This window comes from Brassica rapa, chromosome A02, assembly GCF_000309985.2.
Source record: "Brassica rapa cultivar Chiifu-401-42 chromosome A02, CAAS_Brap_v3.01, whole genome shotgun sequence".
Classification (NCBI taxonomy): Eukaryota; Viridiplantae; Streptophyta; class Magnoliopsida; order Brassicales; family Brassicaceae; genus Brassica; species Brassica rapa.
In genome coordinates, this window is record NC_024796.2 from 24656714 (window position 1) to 24675313 (window position 18600).

Genomic DNA, 18600 nt, shown 5'->3' on the forward strand with positions numbered 1-18600 from the left:
CGAAAGCATAATCTGAAACATCAAACCGCTCTTTCACCCCAACAAACGCCCTGGTTACCCACATCCTCCACTGTAGTGAGCAAAGTTGGAGCTTAACATTCGGCAAACTTGTTGTTCTCACCACCTTAACTCTTACTCAACCAAATCATTATACGTTATAATAAACACAATTCAACACACTGTTTTTGTGTGTTAAAAAAAAAACAAACACACTCTTTTTATCTCTTCACTTAATCGCTTAATCAATTGTCAATATTGCCAAACATGATCCGGTTGTATTCAACCGACTGTTCTCGGCCTTTGGATTGTCGCAGGACGGATTTCAATTCCTTGAAGGATGAAACCACTCTTCCAATGGCGCAACTCGGTCGCAATAGCACTCATCTCAAATTCATCACTATTCATCAATCCTCCTTTATTGAAGAATCTCCCGAGCTCTATCTCCCTCCAACCATCTTCCCTCTCCTTTGGTTTCTCAAAGTACCACGTCCGCCTCCCCTTTTTTAAGAACTGCCCATCCGTGCTCACATCAAAGCAAAAGAATCTCTTAGAAGCTTGTTTTCCAACCACTCCAACTCTAGCTTCTATTGGCAGATCCGTAAAACCCTCTTTAAACACAATGTAAGATGAGTAATGAGTTCTTGGAGATAGTTCATGAGTATTGATCGTGCCACGAATCTCAAACCAACATACATCATTAACCTTTGCAACTCTTTCAAACCTGCATATCACAAACGGAGAAGGTTAGTTATAGGGATGTCAAATGGAAGATAGACTAAACATGGGCTGATTAAGTTCCGTTTCATTAAGAATAAAAAGCAGATTGGACCGTTGTGGCGGCAAATATTTTTTTTTGTTCAACGATAATTTAAAATTTTCTGTCAAATAGATTAGGAGAATAGTCTATTTCCTAATTCAATAAAAATTTACAAATATTTTACAAAAAGTAAACAAAAAAAAATCAAATCATCATAGAAATACAATACCTAGATCCAGGACTAGTAATCCAATCCCAACAATGAGTATCATTTATCCATTTGATATAGAGGCTCTCCGCAGATAACATGATACACCTCTTCCCGCTTGTGTTCTCTAACCAGACGCACTTTTGATTTTCATGAAAAGGCCAAATCATCAGAAAAATCCAATATTAACACGATGATTTAGAAAGATTTTAATGGGGAGCACAATATTTTTTTTTTTAGATGGGGAAGGGGGGGAGGACACTTTTTCACTAAAATATATTTAATCAAAATAACTGAGTTACTTAAAAAAATAAAAATAGTAGGGGGGTGGTGACCCCTACCATCATATACCTTTTTGCCATCTTCGATTAGAACAGGATCGTTGCATAAGTAAAAATAGATCTCCATCTTGGACGAGGAAGCTAGCGATGGAGGAATCATAGATGGATACTCTAGGGGCAGAAACTTCTCCCATATGATATCTGACTTAACCGCAGATTTAAAGGTTTTTGAAACCGAGGTGAAGACGCACGCATCACGTGGACTTGTGAAGGAGACTATGTTGGAGATGCAATCCTCCGTCAAGGTGTCGAAAGGCGACCAATCCGAAACATTAATCTCTCCTCCGCCTTCGCCGCTAGATTCAACGCTGTGAGTCTCCGACATCATCACTATATTTGGAAGATTGAGAGAGAGGTCAACGACTCAAAAGACATTACTTATCTGACTTGTTCATCGTTAAAAAAGGTCGTCGGCACGCACATATATATTACTATGAAAATGGTATTTTCAAAATATTCTTACTTCTTTGCATGTATGTAACGATGATATCAGTGAAACGACAACGTTTCTATATTGGGCAATCCATCTTTGGGCTAAGAGAAGCAAGAGCCCATTAATAATTTGTAAGACTCTTCAAATCGTTAAGCTCGTCTTTAGGCCCAGCTATTTTCAACGTTCATCAACGGGAGGCTTCTAAGTATCAATGCGCGCGTCTAATTCACGCTCCTCGTTTTTGGATTCTCTTCACAATAATATAATCTCAGGATTGGTTGGTTTTGGATTTGGTTTGGGGAAAAATCTAAACTAAAACAAACCAAAACTATAAAAGGTCAACTCATGTGGACAAAATAATATGTGTATAATATTTTAAGCATAGTCTGACTCGTTATTCCAGAGAAGTAAAAGAAATTAAAACAAAATAAATAAAAGTGGAAAAGCGAAAGGGATTTCTCAATATTTTTAATTTGAATTTCCGAAACATAATAATAATAATAAAAACACACGCCTTTAATGTTGGAAGCAAACGACACACAAAAAGGAACCTCAAAGCCCAGACGTTAATCCCCGCCGTAACAACCCCGCTTCCTCCGCCACGAAGCTTGACTAAGATTCCCGTAGCGTTTCTCTTTCTCTTCATCACAGGTTAAACCCTTGCAGCTCTCTCTACTTTCTTAATCTTTTGATTTGCTTTTCCGCAAGATTGAGAGATCTAAGTGATTTGATTACTGTTAGATTTGTTTGAATTATTTTTTTTTAAAATTAAGATGTTGAGAAATTTAATCTCCTCCTTTTACTTGATCGTTTCCGTGAAGATCATTAACTTGTGGTGCTTTTGAAATTACTTATAAGCTAAGCTTCTTTTTGTCGTCTCTTTGCTTATTATCTCTGCCTTTGTTCTTTTTCCAGATATCTCCCAGTTTCTATTTATTTTCATGTCCCTATAGTTTAACCTTTCTTCTAATTCTCCCCACTTGTTTTTTTTATTGACAATGTTGATTTTGTTCCTCTGATTTCAGTTTTTTTTGGCTGAACTCACAGATGTCAAATTCATTGGAAGAGCCAATAGAAGAAGATGATACCTCAGACTCTGTTCCTCACTTGAGGGAAGATAATGAATCTGTTCGGCTAGTTGTTGTAACCCATGAAGCTGCTTCTCAACCTGAAACCGTATCTCAATCAGAAGAGATGAACAGTAGAAACTTGTTGTGGTGGTGGTTTAAAGCTTTGTGTCTATGTGCACTTACTCTCTTGCTCACTCTTGTTTTCGCCAAATGGGGTGTTCCCTTTGTATTCCAAAAGGTGCTTCTGATTCTCAAGTTTCAAGAACGTTTGTTTCCATGTCTCTTGCTAAATAGTTGATTGTTAGGTTCTTATTCCGATCTTACAATGGGAAGCAACTGCATTCGGCCGTCCTATGCTCTTCATTGTCCTCCTTCTTTCCTTAGCCTTGTTCCCCGTCTTCTTGATCCCTTCCGGTCCATCCATGTGGTTAGCCGGTATGATTTTCGGTTACGGTCTCGGTTTTGTCATCATCATGGTTGGAACCACTGTTGGCATGGTTCTTCCTTACTTAATCGGCTTAATGTTTCGTGATCGTCTCCATGTAAGAACTCTTTTTTCTTTCAAGTTATTATGATGGGTTTTTTTTTCTTAGTTTATGATTTTTGTTGTTTATACAGCAATGGCTAAAAAGATGGCCTCGTCAAGCAGCTGTGCTTAGACTAGCTGCAGAAGGAAGCTGGTTCCATCAGTTCAGAGTCGTGGCTATCTTTAGGATCTCGCCGTTTCCTTACACCATCTTCAACTACGCTATCGTTGTGACTAGCATGAGGTTCTGGCCTTACTTGTTCGGTTCAGTAGCAGGGATGATACCTGAAGCTTTCATCTACATTTACAGGTCAGTTATTACTTACTCTCCTCGGAATAAAACAGTTTCGTTCATATAAAATTGGAAATATTCATATGCAGTGGTAGGTTGATCAGAACATTCGCTGATGTGCAATACGGACATCAACGTTTGACAACGGTAGAGATTGTGTACAACGTAATCTCCTTGATCATTGCGGTTGTGACCACTGTGGCTTTCACTGTGTACGCTAAAAGAGCTTTGAGGGAGCTGCAAAACGCAGATGCTAATGAAAGTGGAGAAGTTGAGGTAAGGAATGAGGCGAGGTTTGAGATGAAGAACGTTGTTCAACATGAAGATAGCCATCGGGGTTTGGGTTCTTCTCATGCATTGCCTTAACTGAAAACTCTCACTAATGATAGATTTGTATAAAGCTTAATGTTGATTTGTTATTCAGCAGGAGTAAGAAGTAAATAACAAAAAAAGGAATATCCGAATATTTCTGATGTAGTAAACCAGGAAGACTAGTCAAAGTTTGTATTGTAAACAATAGTGTTGCTAATTCCAGTTACTGAAATAAATAAGAAGCAACTATTTTTTTTTTTCTTGCCCAATTCGGTTTTTGGACTTCTCGGTATGTTCTTTTAGGAGTTTTTGTTTTTGTTTTTGTTTTGAACAGTTTGATTCAGGACACATTGGACTTAATTTGGTTTGATCTATTAGACCAAAATAGAATAATTCTATAACAAAATTAAGTTTTACTCCAATTGTATTTTTTTTGTCATCACTCCGATTGTATTTTAAAATAAAATATAGATTAATGAACAATAAATACATAAATTATTTTATTTATAGAGTAAACATATTTCTACTCTATTATATAGTATAAAATAAAAGAGTGTTGAAGTATTTTTAATCTAAATTTTATTTTATAGTGAAAAATAATACGGGTTGGAAACGCTTATAATATGTTTATGATTCAATTTGAATATTCTTTAGATTAGGTTTGGATGAAGTATTTAGTATCCAGAAATGTAACAACATTGGATTCATTTTGGTTCGTTTTTCTTTTTTTGTTCAGCTCGACTCTAGATTCAGTTCTTATATATAATTTGAAACCGATATATAAAATGACATGACATAGGCGATGATTGGTTGGTGTAGCGGTAGAAAATTCTCGGCTGAATTTATTTTGTAATATTTATTCATGTAATATAATTGTTAGCTTTAAAACCTAAATGAGAAGAACAAAAGATATTTTTACAGTAATATTTTTCTATAATTTTAAAATATTACTGTAGAAAATAAAATATAGCTAAAATTTTGGACGGATTCACTAAGAGCATGACTGGTTTTTCGGCTACCATCCACAAACGCAGTTTTTGCGGTTCGTAGCAGTTGACAGTGTTTCGAAACAATCATACAAACCACAACATATCGCTTCAAACCGTTTTGAACCTTTTAAAATCAAAATCTGGTTCCAGCTAGCGTTTGCGGTTGTGGACGGTTGCCGATAGATAAATAAATATAAAATATTTTTCAAATATATTTTAAAATTTTAAAATGGAAATATTATAAAAATATATATATACACATTTTATGTATTAATTTAAATTCACAAACAGTATCATAATTTTTTTATAAAAACTTTTAACTAACTATTCATTAGAATTTTAAAAATCAATATACATACATATAAAGATATACACACATATAAAATGAAATAAAATATTCTTTTAAAAGTTTTAATAAAAATCTTCAAAATCATTTATTAAAACTATAACTTTCAACTAATTTAAAAAATTAAAGAAATAAACATAATATTATTATTAATCATATTATTGATAATTATTATATTTTATTACAATAGTATGTTTTTATATTTTTATAATGTTATAATATGTTAATATTGATAATTTATTATTAAACCGTTACAATATCTTATAATTAACCAGTCACAAATATTCTACAAACGTAACAATTTTTAAACATTATGCCAGTCATGCAAAACGCTTGATAACACTTAAAATTTGCAACCAGCCGCATCCTCAAACTCACGCATCTGCAATTTCAACCGATGTGTTTGAACCAGTCGAGTCCTAAATTAATATAAAACATAAATGATAATTTTAAATAACGTAGATTAAGGCTTCGAATGGTATGTAGATCAAGTAGAACAAGTGCATATCATGCAGAACAAATGCAGATCTAACTATTTAAGTTAATTTATCGAATAAGTGTATTTAACCGAATGTTAAAAATAATTTTGTAAATTAAATATCTAAAACAAAAATACAAATTTTAATCAATTATTTTTTATTAATTTAATAAACACAAAGAAAGTTTAAACATTATAAAAAAAGGTAAACACAGTTACAACAAAAAACCGTAAAACAAAAAAATTATCATTCTAATAAATATATTGAAATTTGAAATTATATAAAATTCATTAAAATGATAAAGAGTATTCATTTTCCTTTTAATTATTTTATAGTCCAAATTAAAATCCAATTAAGATCCAAAGACCTTAATTAGGGCTGGACATAAAACCCTAACCTGAATTTCGAACCGAATCTGAACCGAAAAACTGACTCGTACCAAGTCCAAAATGTACAAAAATATATGAATGGGTTTTGTAGGGTGTTATAAAATATATCCGAACCGAAAGTGTTATTAACTGAACCCAAACGGGTGAAAAAACTGAAAAATATCTAAAAAAACTGATCTCAATGTCCAAATTTATATAAAAAAAATATAAATATTTAAAAAATAAATATATACTTAAAGTATTAAATTTCATATTTATTTTGATATGATATCTTCCAATAAATATTTAAAATTTAAATAAGTATCTTAAATACTTCATTCTAAGTATATAACTATATTTTTTATGTTTTTCTTTTAAACTTAAATTTTATTTTTGGTATATCCGAACTGAGATGATATAATCTGAATCCAAGCGATATATGGTTAATTTATATGGAAATATTATTTACTTTTTGTAAACATTATACATAATTTTACTGTTCATATTAAAAGGACCAAAACAACATATCCATTATACAAATTGCAACAATTTTTTTTAAAAACTATGAATATGCAAACTAAATATATCTAATTTTCTATTAGCATATTTATAGAAGATCATATAAATAAGAGTATCTATTTTATATATCATTGCTATAAATAAACTCAGCTAAAAAATAAATTGTTATATAAATGAGAAATAATAATATTAAATCATACATTTAAAGAGATTTTTGATTAATTTAAAAGTTAGTGAAATGAGTTAAATGAGCTTTTAATAAGTAAAAAATAAAAAGAAAAAACATGCTGGTAATCACATCCCACCTGCATCCGACCCTTGCCCATTTTCTTCTTGCCCATGCAGTTCAAAATTAACACATTAATGTATCTGCGTGCAGTTTTTTAATTATTTTAAATTATAATTTTATTTTGGTCTGCATTTTAAATGTTGAATGGGTAACAAATGCAGTACAAACTGCAAATTAAGCAATCTGCATGTATCTTGTATTTTGTTCTACATTTCATTCATAGCTTAAAATTAAAGTTAAAAACAGCAGAAGGGCAGAACCAATCACTCCATAATCATGTTCAAAAATTTTAACAGAATGAATCCGATCCAAAACGTGTCGTGGGTTTGGATGTCGAACCTATTTTCTGCCCACCACTATTTTTGTATAGGACTGGACAAAAAAAAACGAATTCGAAAAACTGAACCTGATACCGAAAATTAGTTCCGAATCCGAAACAAAATTAAATATCCAAACGGGTTCAAAATTGGTATTTAGAGAACCAAAACCGATTATTGATCCATACATGGGAGTTATTGAGACAAGTGGATTATTAGATTTGGAACAAACATGGTGTAGCACCTGCAACACCTCGACTCTTCCACCGGTGGGAATCTCAACGACACAACTCACCCCGTGGATCCTATGGCACCTTTGGCTTGCGAGAAACAACGTGTGTTTTAACAACAGACATGTAGCACCGCAGGACACTCTAACGAAGGCAATGGCGGCAGCACGCGAGTGGACCACTAACCAAGTAAAGGAGATAAAGACTAGCCGGAGCCTATTACGACAAGAACCAACAGCGGTGGGGACTTCTCTGTTACAAACAGATGCGGCGTGGAACTCAACTACTTTCATTGCAGGTTTAGGATGGGTGATAAAGAAGGGAGGAGAGACTACGACATCAACCTCCTTTTCAAAGTTTGTGGGATCCCCGCTGGTTGCAGAGAGCATGGCCATACGAGCAGCTTTACATAACTGCATAGATGCTGGAATTACGAGAGTAAGGTGTGAATCAGATTCCACCCAACTAATCAAGGCGATAACTTCTCCCTCGGGGAACATGGAGATCTATAGCATCGTGGCAGATATTTTGAAGCTCACTCTGTATTTTGATGTTTTTTCTTTCCACTGGATATCTAGGGAAAAGAATAGAGAGGCTGATTTTTTAGCCAAGCAATGTTTAGTTGTATCACAGGCAGTGGCCTTAAACTCTGGTACCTAACTTTTAAGAAGAATTAATGTTACTGTGTTTCAAAAAAAAAAAATGTATCTGCGTGAAGTTTTTTAATTATTTTAAATAATAATTTTATTTTGGTCTGCATTTTAAATGTTGAATGGGTAACAAATGCAGTACAAACTGCAAATTAAGCAATCTGCATGTATCTTGTATTTTGTTCTACATTTCAGTCATAGCTTAAAATTAAAGTTAAAAACAGCAGAAGGGCAGAACCAATCACTCCATAATCATGTTCAAAAATTTTAACAAAATGGATCCGATCCAAAACGTGTCGTGGGTTTGGATGTTGAACCTATTTTCTGCCCACCACTATTTTTGTATAGGACTGGACAAAAAAAAAACGAATTCGAAAAACTGAACCTGATACCGAAAAATTAGTTCCGAATCCGAAACAAAATTAAATATCCAAACGGGTTCAAAATTGGTATTTAGAGAACCAAAACCGAACCCGATCCAAACCGAAGTATTTTGGGTGCCCGAATGTATCTGAAATAGATTTATATATCTAAATATATTGATTATTTTTTGGTTTAATGCATATTAAAAACATCCAAAATATATAAAATACTTTTTAGTTATCCAAAATACTTGAAGATATCTACAAATAGTCATAAGCAAGTATCAAAAATAGCTAAAATATACTCAAAATATCAAAAATACTTGAATTATCTATTGGGTTTTTTATGACAAAAAAAATCTATTAATTTTATATCCAAATATTCAAACCAAACCAATATATATATTAAGTTTAGTTATTTTAGATATGTTATTCAAATTTATATGTAATATATTATTTGTTTATAGATTTTGAGAAACTTAATGTATATAATGAATTTTAAAATTTTAAAATAATTTAAATGAGTTATCCGAACCGGAACCGGTAAAGATCCGAACTGAGTAACCGAAATTTAGAAATATCTGAATGAGGCTGAAATTTTTGATCCAAAAATCTTAAACCCGAATGAATGAGTACCGAATTCGAATGGGTATCCGATCCTGTCGTCTGGGTGGGTTTGGATTTCGAATCCTGTTTTCTGCCCACTACTATTTTTGTAGATTAAAAATTTCCAGTATTGGCATAAACTTGTTGGCCTTCGCCGAATCGTTTTCAAGAAAATTATTTGTTGGATTTGCTTTGACACAAAAAGTCAAATATAATAAGCCTTTTAAATATCGACTAGCGCCCGCCATATCACCGATTCATTTCCAAGTAGCCACTTCCATTTTCAAGATCTGAATAACCAAAGTGTCAGAATCTGTGTAGAAATCTTTTTTCCTAAATGGTAAATCACTTCTTCTTCCTTTAGTTATCAATATTTCATCATCTTCATTCAGCTTATTCCATTTTTTCACATCGTTGACTTTTTATTTATTTTCAGGCGTATACCAGCGAAGAAATGAAGGAGAAGCTTAAGCTATACTCTTACTGGAGAAGCTCTTGTGGCCATCGTGTGCGTATAGCGCTCAGTTTAAAAGGTCTCGCCACATTGTTTCAAATATTTTTTGCATCTTGTAATTGTTTTTTCTTGGATCTATAGATGTTCTTTGACGTTCGATTTTTTCTCTTATAGGGATTGAATATGAATATATACCAGTGAACTTGCTCAAGGGGGAGCAGTTTGATCCAGGTTGGTAGATTCCATTTTCTATCGTTTGGTTTATTCTCAGACTCAAGGAAAAAAATAGCAGAACTGAAGAATTTATATTAGAAAAAAATGTACTATGTATTAGGCTAGACCGTACTTCGTGAATGTGAATGTGTGTAAATATGAAATGTATAGATTATGTTTTAAAGTGTCCTCCGATAACTTAGATATGTATTTTATTTTATTTTGAAAAAGGGCTTAACTTCGATTTAATTTTTTATTATTATACTATGGAAAAAGAAACCTTTAAAACATCTCAAAGCGTAAAATAATTATTTGATCCTCAAGATTTCATGAAGATCAATCCAATGGGTACTGTGCCTGCGCTTGTTGATGGAGAGGTAGTGATTACTGATTCTTTTGCCATTATTATGGTAAGTAAGCTAAAATCAGTCATTTATGTTCGTTTTGTAAATTATTCTATGGAAAGTTTTCATCAAACATTGGTTTTGTGGTTTTCTTGATTGACAGTATCTAGATGAGAAGTATCCTGAACCCCCGTTGTTACCTCGTGACCTCCATAAACGAGCTCTAAATTACCAGGTATCTTTTGGTTCAAGAAACACTACAAACTGTATGCATACAACGAAAGTATTGGTTCTTTTAAAAAAATTTTTTATATCAGGTTGCGAGTATTATCTCCTCTGGTATACAGCCACATCAGAATCTAGCTGTTATTGTAAGGACATGAAACTGATTATAACTTCAGACTCCTTAAACTCTTATCATTGTTTGCGTTAAAGATAAAACATGACAAGCTACGTTTTTGTTTCTTTGTTGTTGTACACATAGAGGTACATCGAGGAAAAGACAAATGGTGAAGAGAAAATTGCTTGGATTAATAACGCTATCAGAAAAGGATATACAGGTAACATAATCAAGAACCAAAAGACTTGTTGTTAAAAATGTTTTAGTTGAGATTTTGGTGATTATTTTTCTAATAATTAATAGTATTACACTTATATATATGTCTCTCAGCTTTGGAGAAGCTCTTGGTGAATTACGCTGGAATATATGCAACTGGTGATGAGATTTACTTGGTATATTGCTCTATCTCCTCTATGCTAACTCTCTTTTTTTCCAAGATTCGAAAAGCATAGTGATAGGTTTAAAAACTATGGGTTTTGACTTTTTTTGCAGGCTGATCTGTTTCTAGTAGCCCAAGTCCATGGTGCTATGATCAAATTCAAGATTGATGTGGTAATAATATAACTCTTTCTTCAATGTTTCTCATAACATCGCTTACTTGTAGCAGTTCTGTAAAAACATGTTTAATTTAGTTTTGTTTTAGCAAAACATATGGACTACAAAGCTTAACAGCCCAAATTTAGTTCTTCCAAAGCCCATATTTTTTGAAGGTATGATCAGACCTTTATTGGTTTTCGATGGTTGGGTTAGTTTGTCAGATATTTCCGGTGGGTACACCGAGAATTCTTCTTGTTGCATAATGCCATATCTCTCCTGTGGGATGATTTTACTGGTGGGTTCACCAGGCCTTGTTTCGATTTCACCATCCTTCTCTAGCGAGAAGTGTCCTTTATCACCATCCCTCCTCTCTGTGAAAGGAGATGTTTTCTTGGTTTCACTACCAAGTATCAGTTTCAGTTTCTTCACCGGTTTGCTATCTTGTGGAGCGGTCTGTACGGGGCCTGAAGATGCAATCAAGATTACTCATGTTTTTCTTGTAGGTGAAAGCTGGCTCTCAACGTCACTTGTGACTATTTCTCAGCTGTCCGACTTTGTCGTGAAAGCTTTATCGACGCAGTCAAGCTTTGTCCTGATTTCGCTGTCATCTTCTCTTGAAGAACTATCTATCTTAACTTATTTTGTTAGAGTTGTTTATGTTTTTATCCTAAGAGGATGGCTAATTCCCTCAGTTTCTTGTAACCAAACAAGTTAAGTATGAATGAAAGTAAGTTGTGTTTCAAAAAAAAAAAAAAAAAAAAAAAATTTAGTTTTTTTCTTACAAAAATAAAATTTAGTTTTGTATGATTTATTTGTCACAGGAACCGTACCCGACTCTTGCGAAGTGTTATGAGTCATACAAGGAACTGTCTGTGTTTGAAGATGCAGTCCCAGCCAAGCAGCCAGATGCTCCAGCTCCAATGATTTGATTATGCGAAACAGAAAAAACCTTGTAACATTCATGTTTAATTATTTTCAGTTTCCTTTCAAATGATCACAATATAATTATTACAAAGTTAGTTTCACAAAGCTGCCTAACAGAGCCCTAGTGACTGTATTGCACTATTAGCTATATATTTTAAGTGGAAAAACAATTTATTCTTCCTTCAGCTACTTTTATACCAATCAGGTGAAACATTTTTCCAACTTTTACTTTGGTCACTGTTTAGAAAAGAGTAAAACAACTTGTGCTTTTTCCCTCTTGATTTGTGAAAAAAAAATGTTGTGCTGAATTTGTTTTTTTTTTGTTTTATTATTGACTCTTACATTTTCCTCTCATTTCCTCCAACTTTAATCCTCTTCTTATTATTTGATGAGAAATTTTATAAATAAACCTTGGTTTCATGTGTGATTCACAAGTTTGTCATTATTTATGTGTTACATTCTACATCACATCCTTTTTTAATAGCCTTCTTTAGCTTAGACTAATTTACATGTCATGCTATTGGCACAAACATATAGTATATGTTTCATTTTATACATCTTTATTCTAAGCATCTTGCCTAATATCCTAACCGCATATCTTAGCCGAACGGGTGGTTAGCAAAAGAAACATAAGTCATTCACTTAAGAAATGTATCCCATGATAAATTAAACCAAACGCATGATTCCTTTATTGTATATTCTCGATTTGCCGACCATGTTCTTGATTATATTATCTATAGAATAAAAATTATAATCTCTTTTATTGCATATTTTCTATTTGTCGACCATAAAAACTATTAGTTATGTATAAATTTGAATATGGAAATAACATAATCAATAATATACATAATCTATATTCGGGTTGTCTATTCAAAAATGTATTTTGTATTTTTATAATGCATACATTTGACCATAAAGATAACATAATCAAAAATATAAGTACGTATATTCGATCATGTCAAAAATATAAGTATTTGACCATATAAATAACATAATCAAAAATATTATCTGAATTTACTAGGAATGGAGATAACATAATCAAAAATATGTTAATTTGTGTTATCATATAAATTTGGAAAGAAAACATAAATAACATTCGCCATGATTGATCGTTTTACTATATGAACATAGCCTAAGATCTTAAATCTTAATGGTCAAAGAGGAGATGCTATATTTGATCCCAATTTTCAAATAATTATGGATGTTGACCAATTAGGAATTTATTTTGACTTCATTTTAGGCATAAACTTTTTTATTAGATTAGTCAATTAGGGATTTATTTTAACTTCATTTTAAGCATAAAAATATTCATTTGATTATTCAATTTAATAGATGATTAAATTGAAATATTAATGATAATGACATTATTTCGTAAACAAGCTAAATATCAAAATATATATGTCTATACGCAGTAGACGGGATAAGTGGGATTGATATTTGATCATACAAATCTAGGAATACAATACGCTAAATAATTTGTGAGTATAATACGATTATAGCTACTTCTACTTTATCAAACGCAGGATATACAAAATTTATGTTGCTAAAGTTTATACATATTAAAAGCCTTATGCAGTATTCATTTTGTGTTAAATGATCATCTCATCCCGCGCAAGACGCGAGTTATTACCTAGTTATTCTAGCATTTGCCAATCACACTTCATATTCATTCATTGCAAAGAAAACATCATGGAACGGTTCTGATTGCCTTCAAGCTTTTAAATCTAGTGGTTCCAAATGAATTTTGACCAAAAAAATGGTTCCAAGTGAATGATACAGCTGCTTACTAAACCTTTGTCTAATAGAAACTTTAAAGGAAACAAAAAGGTTTTTCTCTATGTATCTTTTTTAAGAAAATTATTTAATTGAATTTTTAAACTCTTAACTAAAACTAATGATTCCAAATGAATGATACAGCTGCTGAATTGGGCAAAGTATTTGCTGCTGGACTTTTTTAGTAAAAGGCTTCAAAGCTTTCTAAAGGTTTCAACCCGATTGTGTTAAAAATTGGTTTGCGTTTCGAATTCTCTCTGTACTACACAATAGCTTTATGAATCTGTGAAGAAGAAGAATTCAATTTTTGTTGATCTTCCCGTGCCTTCACTCAGTTTAGCTTTGAGTGATTATAATTCTTTGAATATGCGGATCCAGGCACAGAGAAGAAAGAGAAGATGAAGCTCTAGTGTGCTCATAGTGTCCGTATTGCCCTTCCTTTAAAAGTCTTTCTCGCCCATGACTATTTCTTTCCCTTCTACTCATTTTGTGACCTGATAATGTTTTTTCTTTTCCATCTGAATTGGTACTTTAGTTTCCAGTCTTTGTTTTGATTCGGATCCAGTTCATGAATCAAGGCCATGCTGTAAATCTTTTAAAGTTGATAGTTTACTGCTATTACCACCTTGATACAATGTTTATATCGACCTCTCTAATTATATCGTCTCTTTTAGCTCTTGAGAAACTGTTGGTGAGTTCTGCTGGAAAATACGCAACTGGTGATGAAGTTTACTTGGTATTGGCTTTAAATCTCTCTGGATTTTACTCTCTTCCAAGATTGGATAAACACACAATGTTTCATTTAGAATACTAACTACCCTTTATGACAACCAGTAAGTAGACAGGCTGACGGATTCAAGATAAACATGGTATGTCATTCTTCTTCCGCCTACACAACATTTTCAGGCCTAGCTTTTTCCATACTCTACACTAAAATTCTTGGGAATCCTTGAGCAGTTCCATGGTAACATGAACATGTTAACTTTGGCTCACACTCACACAGATGCACAAATACTCCATATTGTAATAACATAGACGATATCCTCGGTTCTTAATTTCTTCCTTGTACCACTCGGTTGGTACTTGTACAATTTGGAACTCTCAAAGATATTTTATTCATTCAGAGGAAGCCTTTGTCTCTAATACTCTGGACCGTCTCCTTAACCGCATCTTCGACCGGAGTAAACACCATCCCCAGCTCAATCAATCTCTTAGCCGCATCTTTACACGGCGTAAGCCCAGGTTGCGTTTCTTTATCAAACTTGTGAACATCAAACTCAGGGAAGAGTTTGGACACAAGAGCAGCGAACTCACTGAACTGATAAATCCCATTACTGCACAGAAACCGACCAGAAGCTTCAGGTGTTTCGAAAAGCATCACGTGAGCTTTCGCCACATCTCTCACGTGCACCACACCAAGCCAGTGATGCTCTTGTGTCTCCGTCGAGCCTTGTAAGAGCTGTAGCAAAACGGCGCAGCTTGCGTTAAGGCTAGGTTGCAGAAGTGGTCCGAGGCATGTGGATGGATGGATGGTCACAACGTTGGTTCGATGCTTCTCCGAAAATTCCCAAGCCGCTTTCTCAGCTAGCGTCTTCGAAATTGGATACCATTTCTAAAATCCAAATTATAAACCAATCAATATATAATTAAAAGGTTCCATAAAAATAATGCTTAAAAACCATATTATCAAGGGAATCAATAAATATATAATTAAAAGAATCCATAAAATAATGCTTAATCCAGATTCTAAACCAATAATTATATAACTACAAGATTCCATACAAGACTTATGTTAAATTAAACCAATAAATATACAATTAAAAGGTTCCATAAAAAATTATGTTTCAAAACAAAATTATAAAACCCATAAATAAATAAATAATTACAAGATTCCATAAAAATATGTTTAAAATCAAATTATAAACCAACAAATATATAATTAAACAATTCCATAAAATGATGTTTAGATTTAATTTATAAATCAATTAATTACTCCACAAAAAGTATGTTTATAAACCAATAAATATTTCTAAATTCCATAAACAATATGTTTAGAATCCAAATTTTAAACCAATAAATGTATTATTAAAAAGATTCCATGTTAAAATCGAAATTACAAACCAATAAATATACAATTGAAAGATTCCATAAATAAATTAAGTTTTATTTCGAAATTAATGAACCTGCATCGACTTGCAATAATCAAGATCGGTCCACGACGACTCATCGACGGGTTTTCCTTCCGGCCAATTTGGGTTCGGAACCAAAGCCGATATAGAGGAAGTGATCACCACGCGCCTCACGTTGAACCTATTAGCTGCTAACAACACGTTGATCGTTCCCTTAACCGCCGGTTCGACCAGCTCCTTCTCGGGATCCTCCGGTGGATCCAACGTACAAGGCGACGCCACGTGGAACACTCCTGCGCATCCATCTACGGCTCTGGCGATGGCGTCGGGGTCTAGGAGATCTGCTTCGAAGATCTTGATCTCGGTGTTTGTGTCGTCGGGTCTTGGTAGTTTGAGGAGATGAGTCGGGTCGGATCCTGGGTAGATAGAGGCGTGGATTTTGGTGTATCCGTTGTCAAGTAATGTTCGGATAATCCAGGATCCGATGAAACCGTTGGCGCCAGTTACACACACTGTCTCCTTCGCCATTGGTGATAACGTATGAGCTCACAGATCTCTTCCTATAAAATGCTTGATTTTAAGTGGATGATGCTTCGGTATTTATTATTTTTATTTTCGGATTAAAATTGGATATTTTGGTATTTTTCTCAAGATGGGAAATAAACATTTCCCCAGTTAAAAAGGGATATTCATTTTTCATTACCAGAGACAGAGAGACTTATTTGTCGGCATTGTATTATGTTCTGAGCGCATTATGTTACAAATAAAAATGATTAAAAAATGTTATGAGCGAATTACAATTTGAAGTTCTTTAGATTGTAGTTGTTACATTTTGACATATTGTGAACTTACAGACTACTTTGAATTTTGGAGTTGTTTTCATTTTGACTAAAATATCTTTGATGAAATTGTGGATGTGCATAGGATATGCCGATGTGGTTTTAGACGTGGACGCAAATGTAGTTGTGGATGTGAATAGAATGCCGATATAAACGTGAATGGGGATGTAATTGTGGATGTGAATGCCGATGTAGTTGTGATGTCTCCGCTTTCCTTCTCGTACATCAGCGCCTAATCTTTGTGACAAAATAAATAAAAACCTTCACAGATTTCGTGCTAGATACTACAAGCTAAAGCTAAGAATGTTAAAATGGGTTCAACTTATCATAATTAATCCTAACAATGTATCAAAATCTTTTACCATTTTTGAGATATGTTTAAAACAAGGGTGAACATATTTGGAAAATCAAAATCACAAAAAATCTTGTTTTTCGCTACAATCCCAAGACGAAATCTTCTGTTAAAATTAAAAATCGAGTTTTTCTACCAAAATCGAAAATCATGTTTTTTCTACCAAAATCGAAAATCATGTTTTTCACCAAAATCGAAAAATCAAGTTTGCCTTCGAAAACCGCAAAATCAAAATTTTCCAAAAATACCACAAAATTATGTTTTCCGCCAAAACCAAAAAATGAGTTCTCCACCAAAACCGCAAAATCAATTTTTCCCGCCAAATCGCAAAATTAAGTTTTTCCATCAAAACACACAAAATCGATTTTTCTCGCCTAACCGAAAAATCAAGTTTTCCCACAAAAATTAAAAATCTAGTTTTTTCAGTCAAAACCAAAAATTGAGTTTTCTAGATAAAACCGCAAATTGAGTTTTTTCGTCAAAACGAATTTTTCTGTCAAAATTAGAAAATGAGTTTTCCGTCAAAATTACAAAATCAAGGTTTTTGTAAAACAAGTTTTTTTTCTGCCAAACAACAAAATTGAACTTTTCCCGCCTAACTGCAAAATTTAGTTTTTCCGCCAAAAAAGTTTTGTCGGCAAAACAATTTTTCCTATCAAAATTAGAAATCAAGTTTTTCGGCCAAAACATAAAATTGAGTTTTATCGCCAAAATGAGTTTTTCCATCGAAACCGTAAAATTACTGTATTTATCGAAATCACAAGTTAATATTATTTACTTGTGTTTTTAAAATATTATCAAATAGGTTAGCCCTCCCATTTATGTATAAACTACTAGGGTCGGCCCGCCCTACGGGCGGGATATTAGTTAATTTGATATTCACTAAATGTTCGAGTTGAAATTTGTTTTAAGATTCAAGAATTTGGTTATCTGTTATGTGTTACTTATTAGTATGCGGTGGTATAGTTGTTTTTCAATTATTGTTGCTTTGGTATTGTATCAAATTAACTAATTGTCCAACTCATAATTATAGATGTACAAATATAGATTTGTGATAAAGTTTGATGACAATACTGTTTTTTTTTTAAATTATTATTCATAGTGGAGTGTGCATGTGTCAGAAAGAGGCCTATAACAACTTTTATGTTTTTGCGTATGGATTTTAAATATATATTATTTTGTATAATGCATACTTGCTCTACAACATTTGCTTGTAGACAAAAAAACTGTTTTCTATATTTTTAAAAGAGAAAATTTTTAGTCTAGAATATAACATGGACATATGTATTGACTATATATAGAAGTTGGGTGTTATTTTAAAATGACATATGTATAGAGGTTTTTCAACCATTACTTCACTGGCACAAAACATTTATAACTATAAATACTTTCTTTTAAAAGCAAAACTAATAAAAACGTGTACAACAAATGTATTTTGATATATATTATATGCATCAAGTTATAAATGTTGAAAACATTGCAAAACTGTTTGGAGCAAAGTTTTTAACTTCACGATCTTCATCTTGGCGTCAGTTCAGTGTCGGCCCTGGCCATAAGTAGAAGAAGCATGGGCTTCCAGCTGATACGATAATAAGTATTTT

The 18600-nt window shown here is 32.9% G+C and overlaps 4 protein-coding genes across 6 annotated transcripts; 2 read left to right on the forward strand and 2 right to left on the reverse strand.

The window, feature by feature from the left end:
• Window positions 1-132: 132 nt before the first annotated feature.
• LOC103854006 (F-box protein PP2-B10-like) lies at window positions 133-1898 on the reverse strand. Its single transcript, XM_009130905.3, has 3 exons — window positions 1317-1898; window positions 987-1105; window positions 133-721 (listed from the first exon to the last, which is right to left on the reverse strand). Exons 1-3 carry the CDS (start codon window positions 1632-1634, stop codon window positions 280-282), a joined length of 879 nt encoding a protein of 292 aa, XP_009129153.1. The 5' UTR covers window positions 1635-1898; the 3' UTR covers window positions 133-279.
• Window positions 1899-2143: 245 nt separating this feature from the next.
• Window positions 2144-4199, forward strand: LOC103854005. Of its 3 annotated transcripts, none has more exons than XM_033285590.1 (5): window positions 2144-2390; window positions 2787-3047; window positions 3115-3351; window positions 3428-3645; window positions 3732-4199. In XM_033285590.1, exons 2-5 carry the CDS (start codon window positions 2787-2789, stop codon window positions 3991-3993), a joined length of 978 nt encoding a protein of 325 aa, XP_033141481.1. In that variant the 5' UTR covers window positions 2144-2390; the 3' UTR covers window positions 3994-4199. The 3 variants fall into 3 exon arrangements, with proteins under 3 accessions (XP_033141481.1, XP_009129151.1, XP_009129152.1); XM_009130903.3 differs by having other exon boundaries at window positions 2147-2390; window positions 3717-4199; XM_009130904.3 differs by having other exon boundaries at window positions 2223-2390; window positions 2765-3047; window positions 3717-4199.
• A 1101-nt stretch (window positions 4200-5300) lies between these two features.
• On the forward strand, window positions 5301-14244 carry LOC103854004 (glutathione S-transferase Z1). The gene is made up of 10 exons (XM_009130902.3): window positions 5301-9434; window positions 9531-9627; window positions 9723-9779; window positions 10086-10171; window positions 10269-10340; window positions 10423-10476; window positions 10590-10665; window positions 10776-10837; window positions 10938-10997; window positions 11804-14244. The coding sequence occupies exons 1-10, from the start codon at window positions 9432-9434 to the stop codon at window positions 11909-11911; spliced, it is 675 nt and encodes a 224-aa protein (XP_009129150.1). The 5' UTR covers window positions 5301-9431; the 3' UTR covers window positions 11912-14244.
• A 289-nt stretch (window positions 14245-14533) lies between these two features.
• LOC103854003 (cinnamoyl-CoA reductase 1) lies at window positions 14534-16946 on the reverse strand. The gene is made up of 2 exons (XM_009130901.3): window positions 15863-16946; window positions 14534-15291 (listed from the first exon to the last, which is right to left on the reverse strand). Exons 1-2 carry the CDS (start codon window positions 16334-16336, stop codon window positions 14800-14802), a joined length of 966 nt encoding a protein of 321 aa, XP_009129149.2. The 5' UTR covers window positions 16337-16946; the 3' UTR covers window positions 14534-14799.
• Window positions 16947-18600: the final 1654 nt, after the last annotated feature.

What these genes read in the sequence shown, in the direction of transcription:
- LOC103854006 (XM_009130905.3), bottom strand. Translation starts at nt 1,634, where the DNA reads ATGATGTCGGAGACTCACAGCGTTGAATCTAGCGGCGAAGGCGGAGGA. An exon ending in TAATCGAAGATGGCAAAAAG is followed by an intron (nt 1,106 to 1,316) that starts GTATATGATGGT and finishes GAAAATCAAAAG; the next exon opens with TGCGTCTGGTTAGAGAACAC. An exon ending in ATTACTAGTCCTGGATCTAG is followed by an intron (nt 722 to 986) that starts GTATTGTATTTC and finishes TGTGATATGCAG; the next exon opens with GTTTGAAAGAGTTGCAAAGG.
- LOC103854005 (XM_009130903.3), top strand. Translation starts at nt 2,787, where the DNA reads ATGTCAAATTCATTGGAAGAGCCAATAGAAGAAGATGATACCTCAGAC. An exon ending in TTCCCTTTGTATTCCAAAAG is followed by an intron (nt 3,048 to 3,114) that starts GTGCTTCTGATT and finishes GTTGATTGTTAG; the next exon opens with GTTCTTATTCCGATCTTACA. An exon ending in TGTTTCGTGATCGTCTCCAT is followed by an intron (nt 3,352 to 3,427) that starts GTAAGAACTCTT and finishes TTGTTTATACAG; the next exon opens with CAATGGCTAAAAAGATGGCC.
- LOC103854004 (XM_009130902.3), top strand. An exon ending in ATTCTTTTGCCATTATTATG is followed by an intron (nt 10,172 to 10,268) that starts GTAAGTAAGCTA and finishes CTTGATTGACAG; the next exon opens with TATCTAGATGAGAAGTATCC. An exon ending in AACGAGCTCTAAATTACCAG is followed by an intron (nt 10,341 to 10,422) that starts GTATCTTTTGGT and finishes TTTTTATATCAG; the next exon opens with GTTGCGAGTATTATCTCCTC.
- LOC103854003 (XM_009130901.3), bottom strand. Translation starts at nt 16,336, where the DNA reads ATGGCGAAGGAGACAGTGTGTGTAACTGGCGCCAACGGTTTCATCGGA. An exon ending in ATTATTGCAAGTCGATGCAG is followed by an intron (nt 15,292 to 15,862) that starts GTTCATTAATTT and finishes TTTGGATTTTAG; the next exon opens with AAATGGTATCCAATTTCGAA.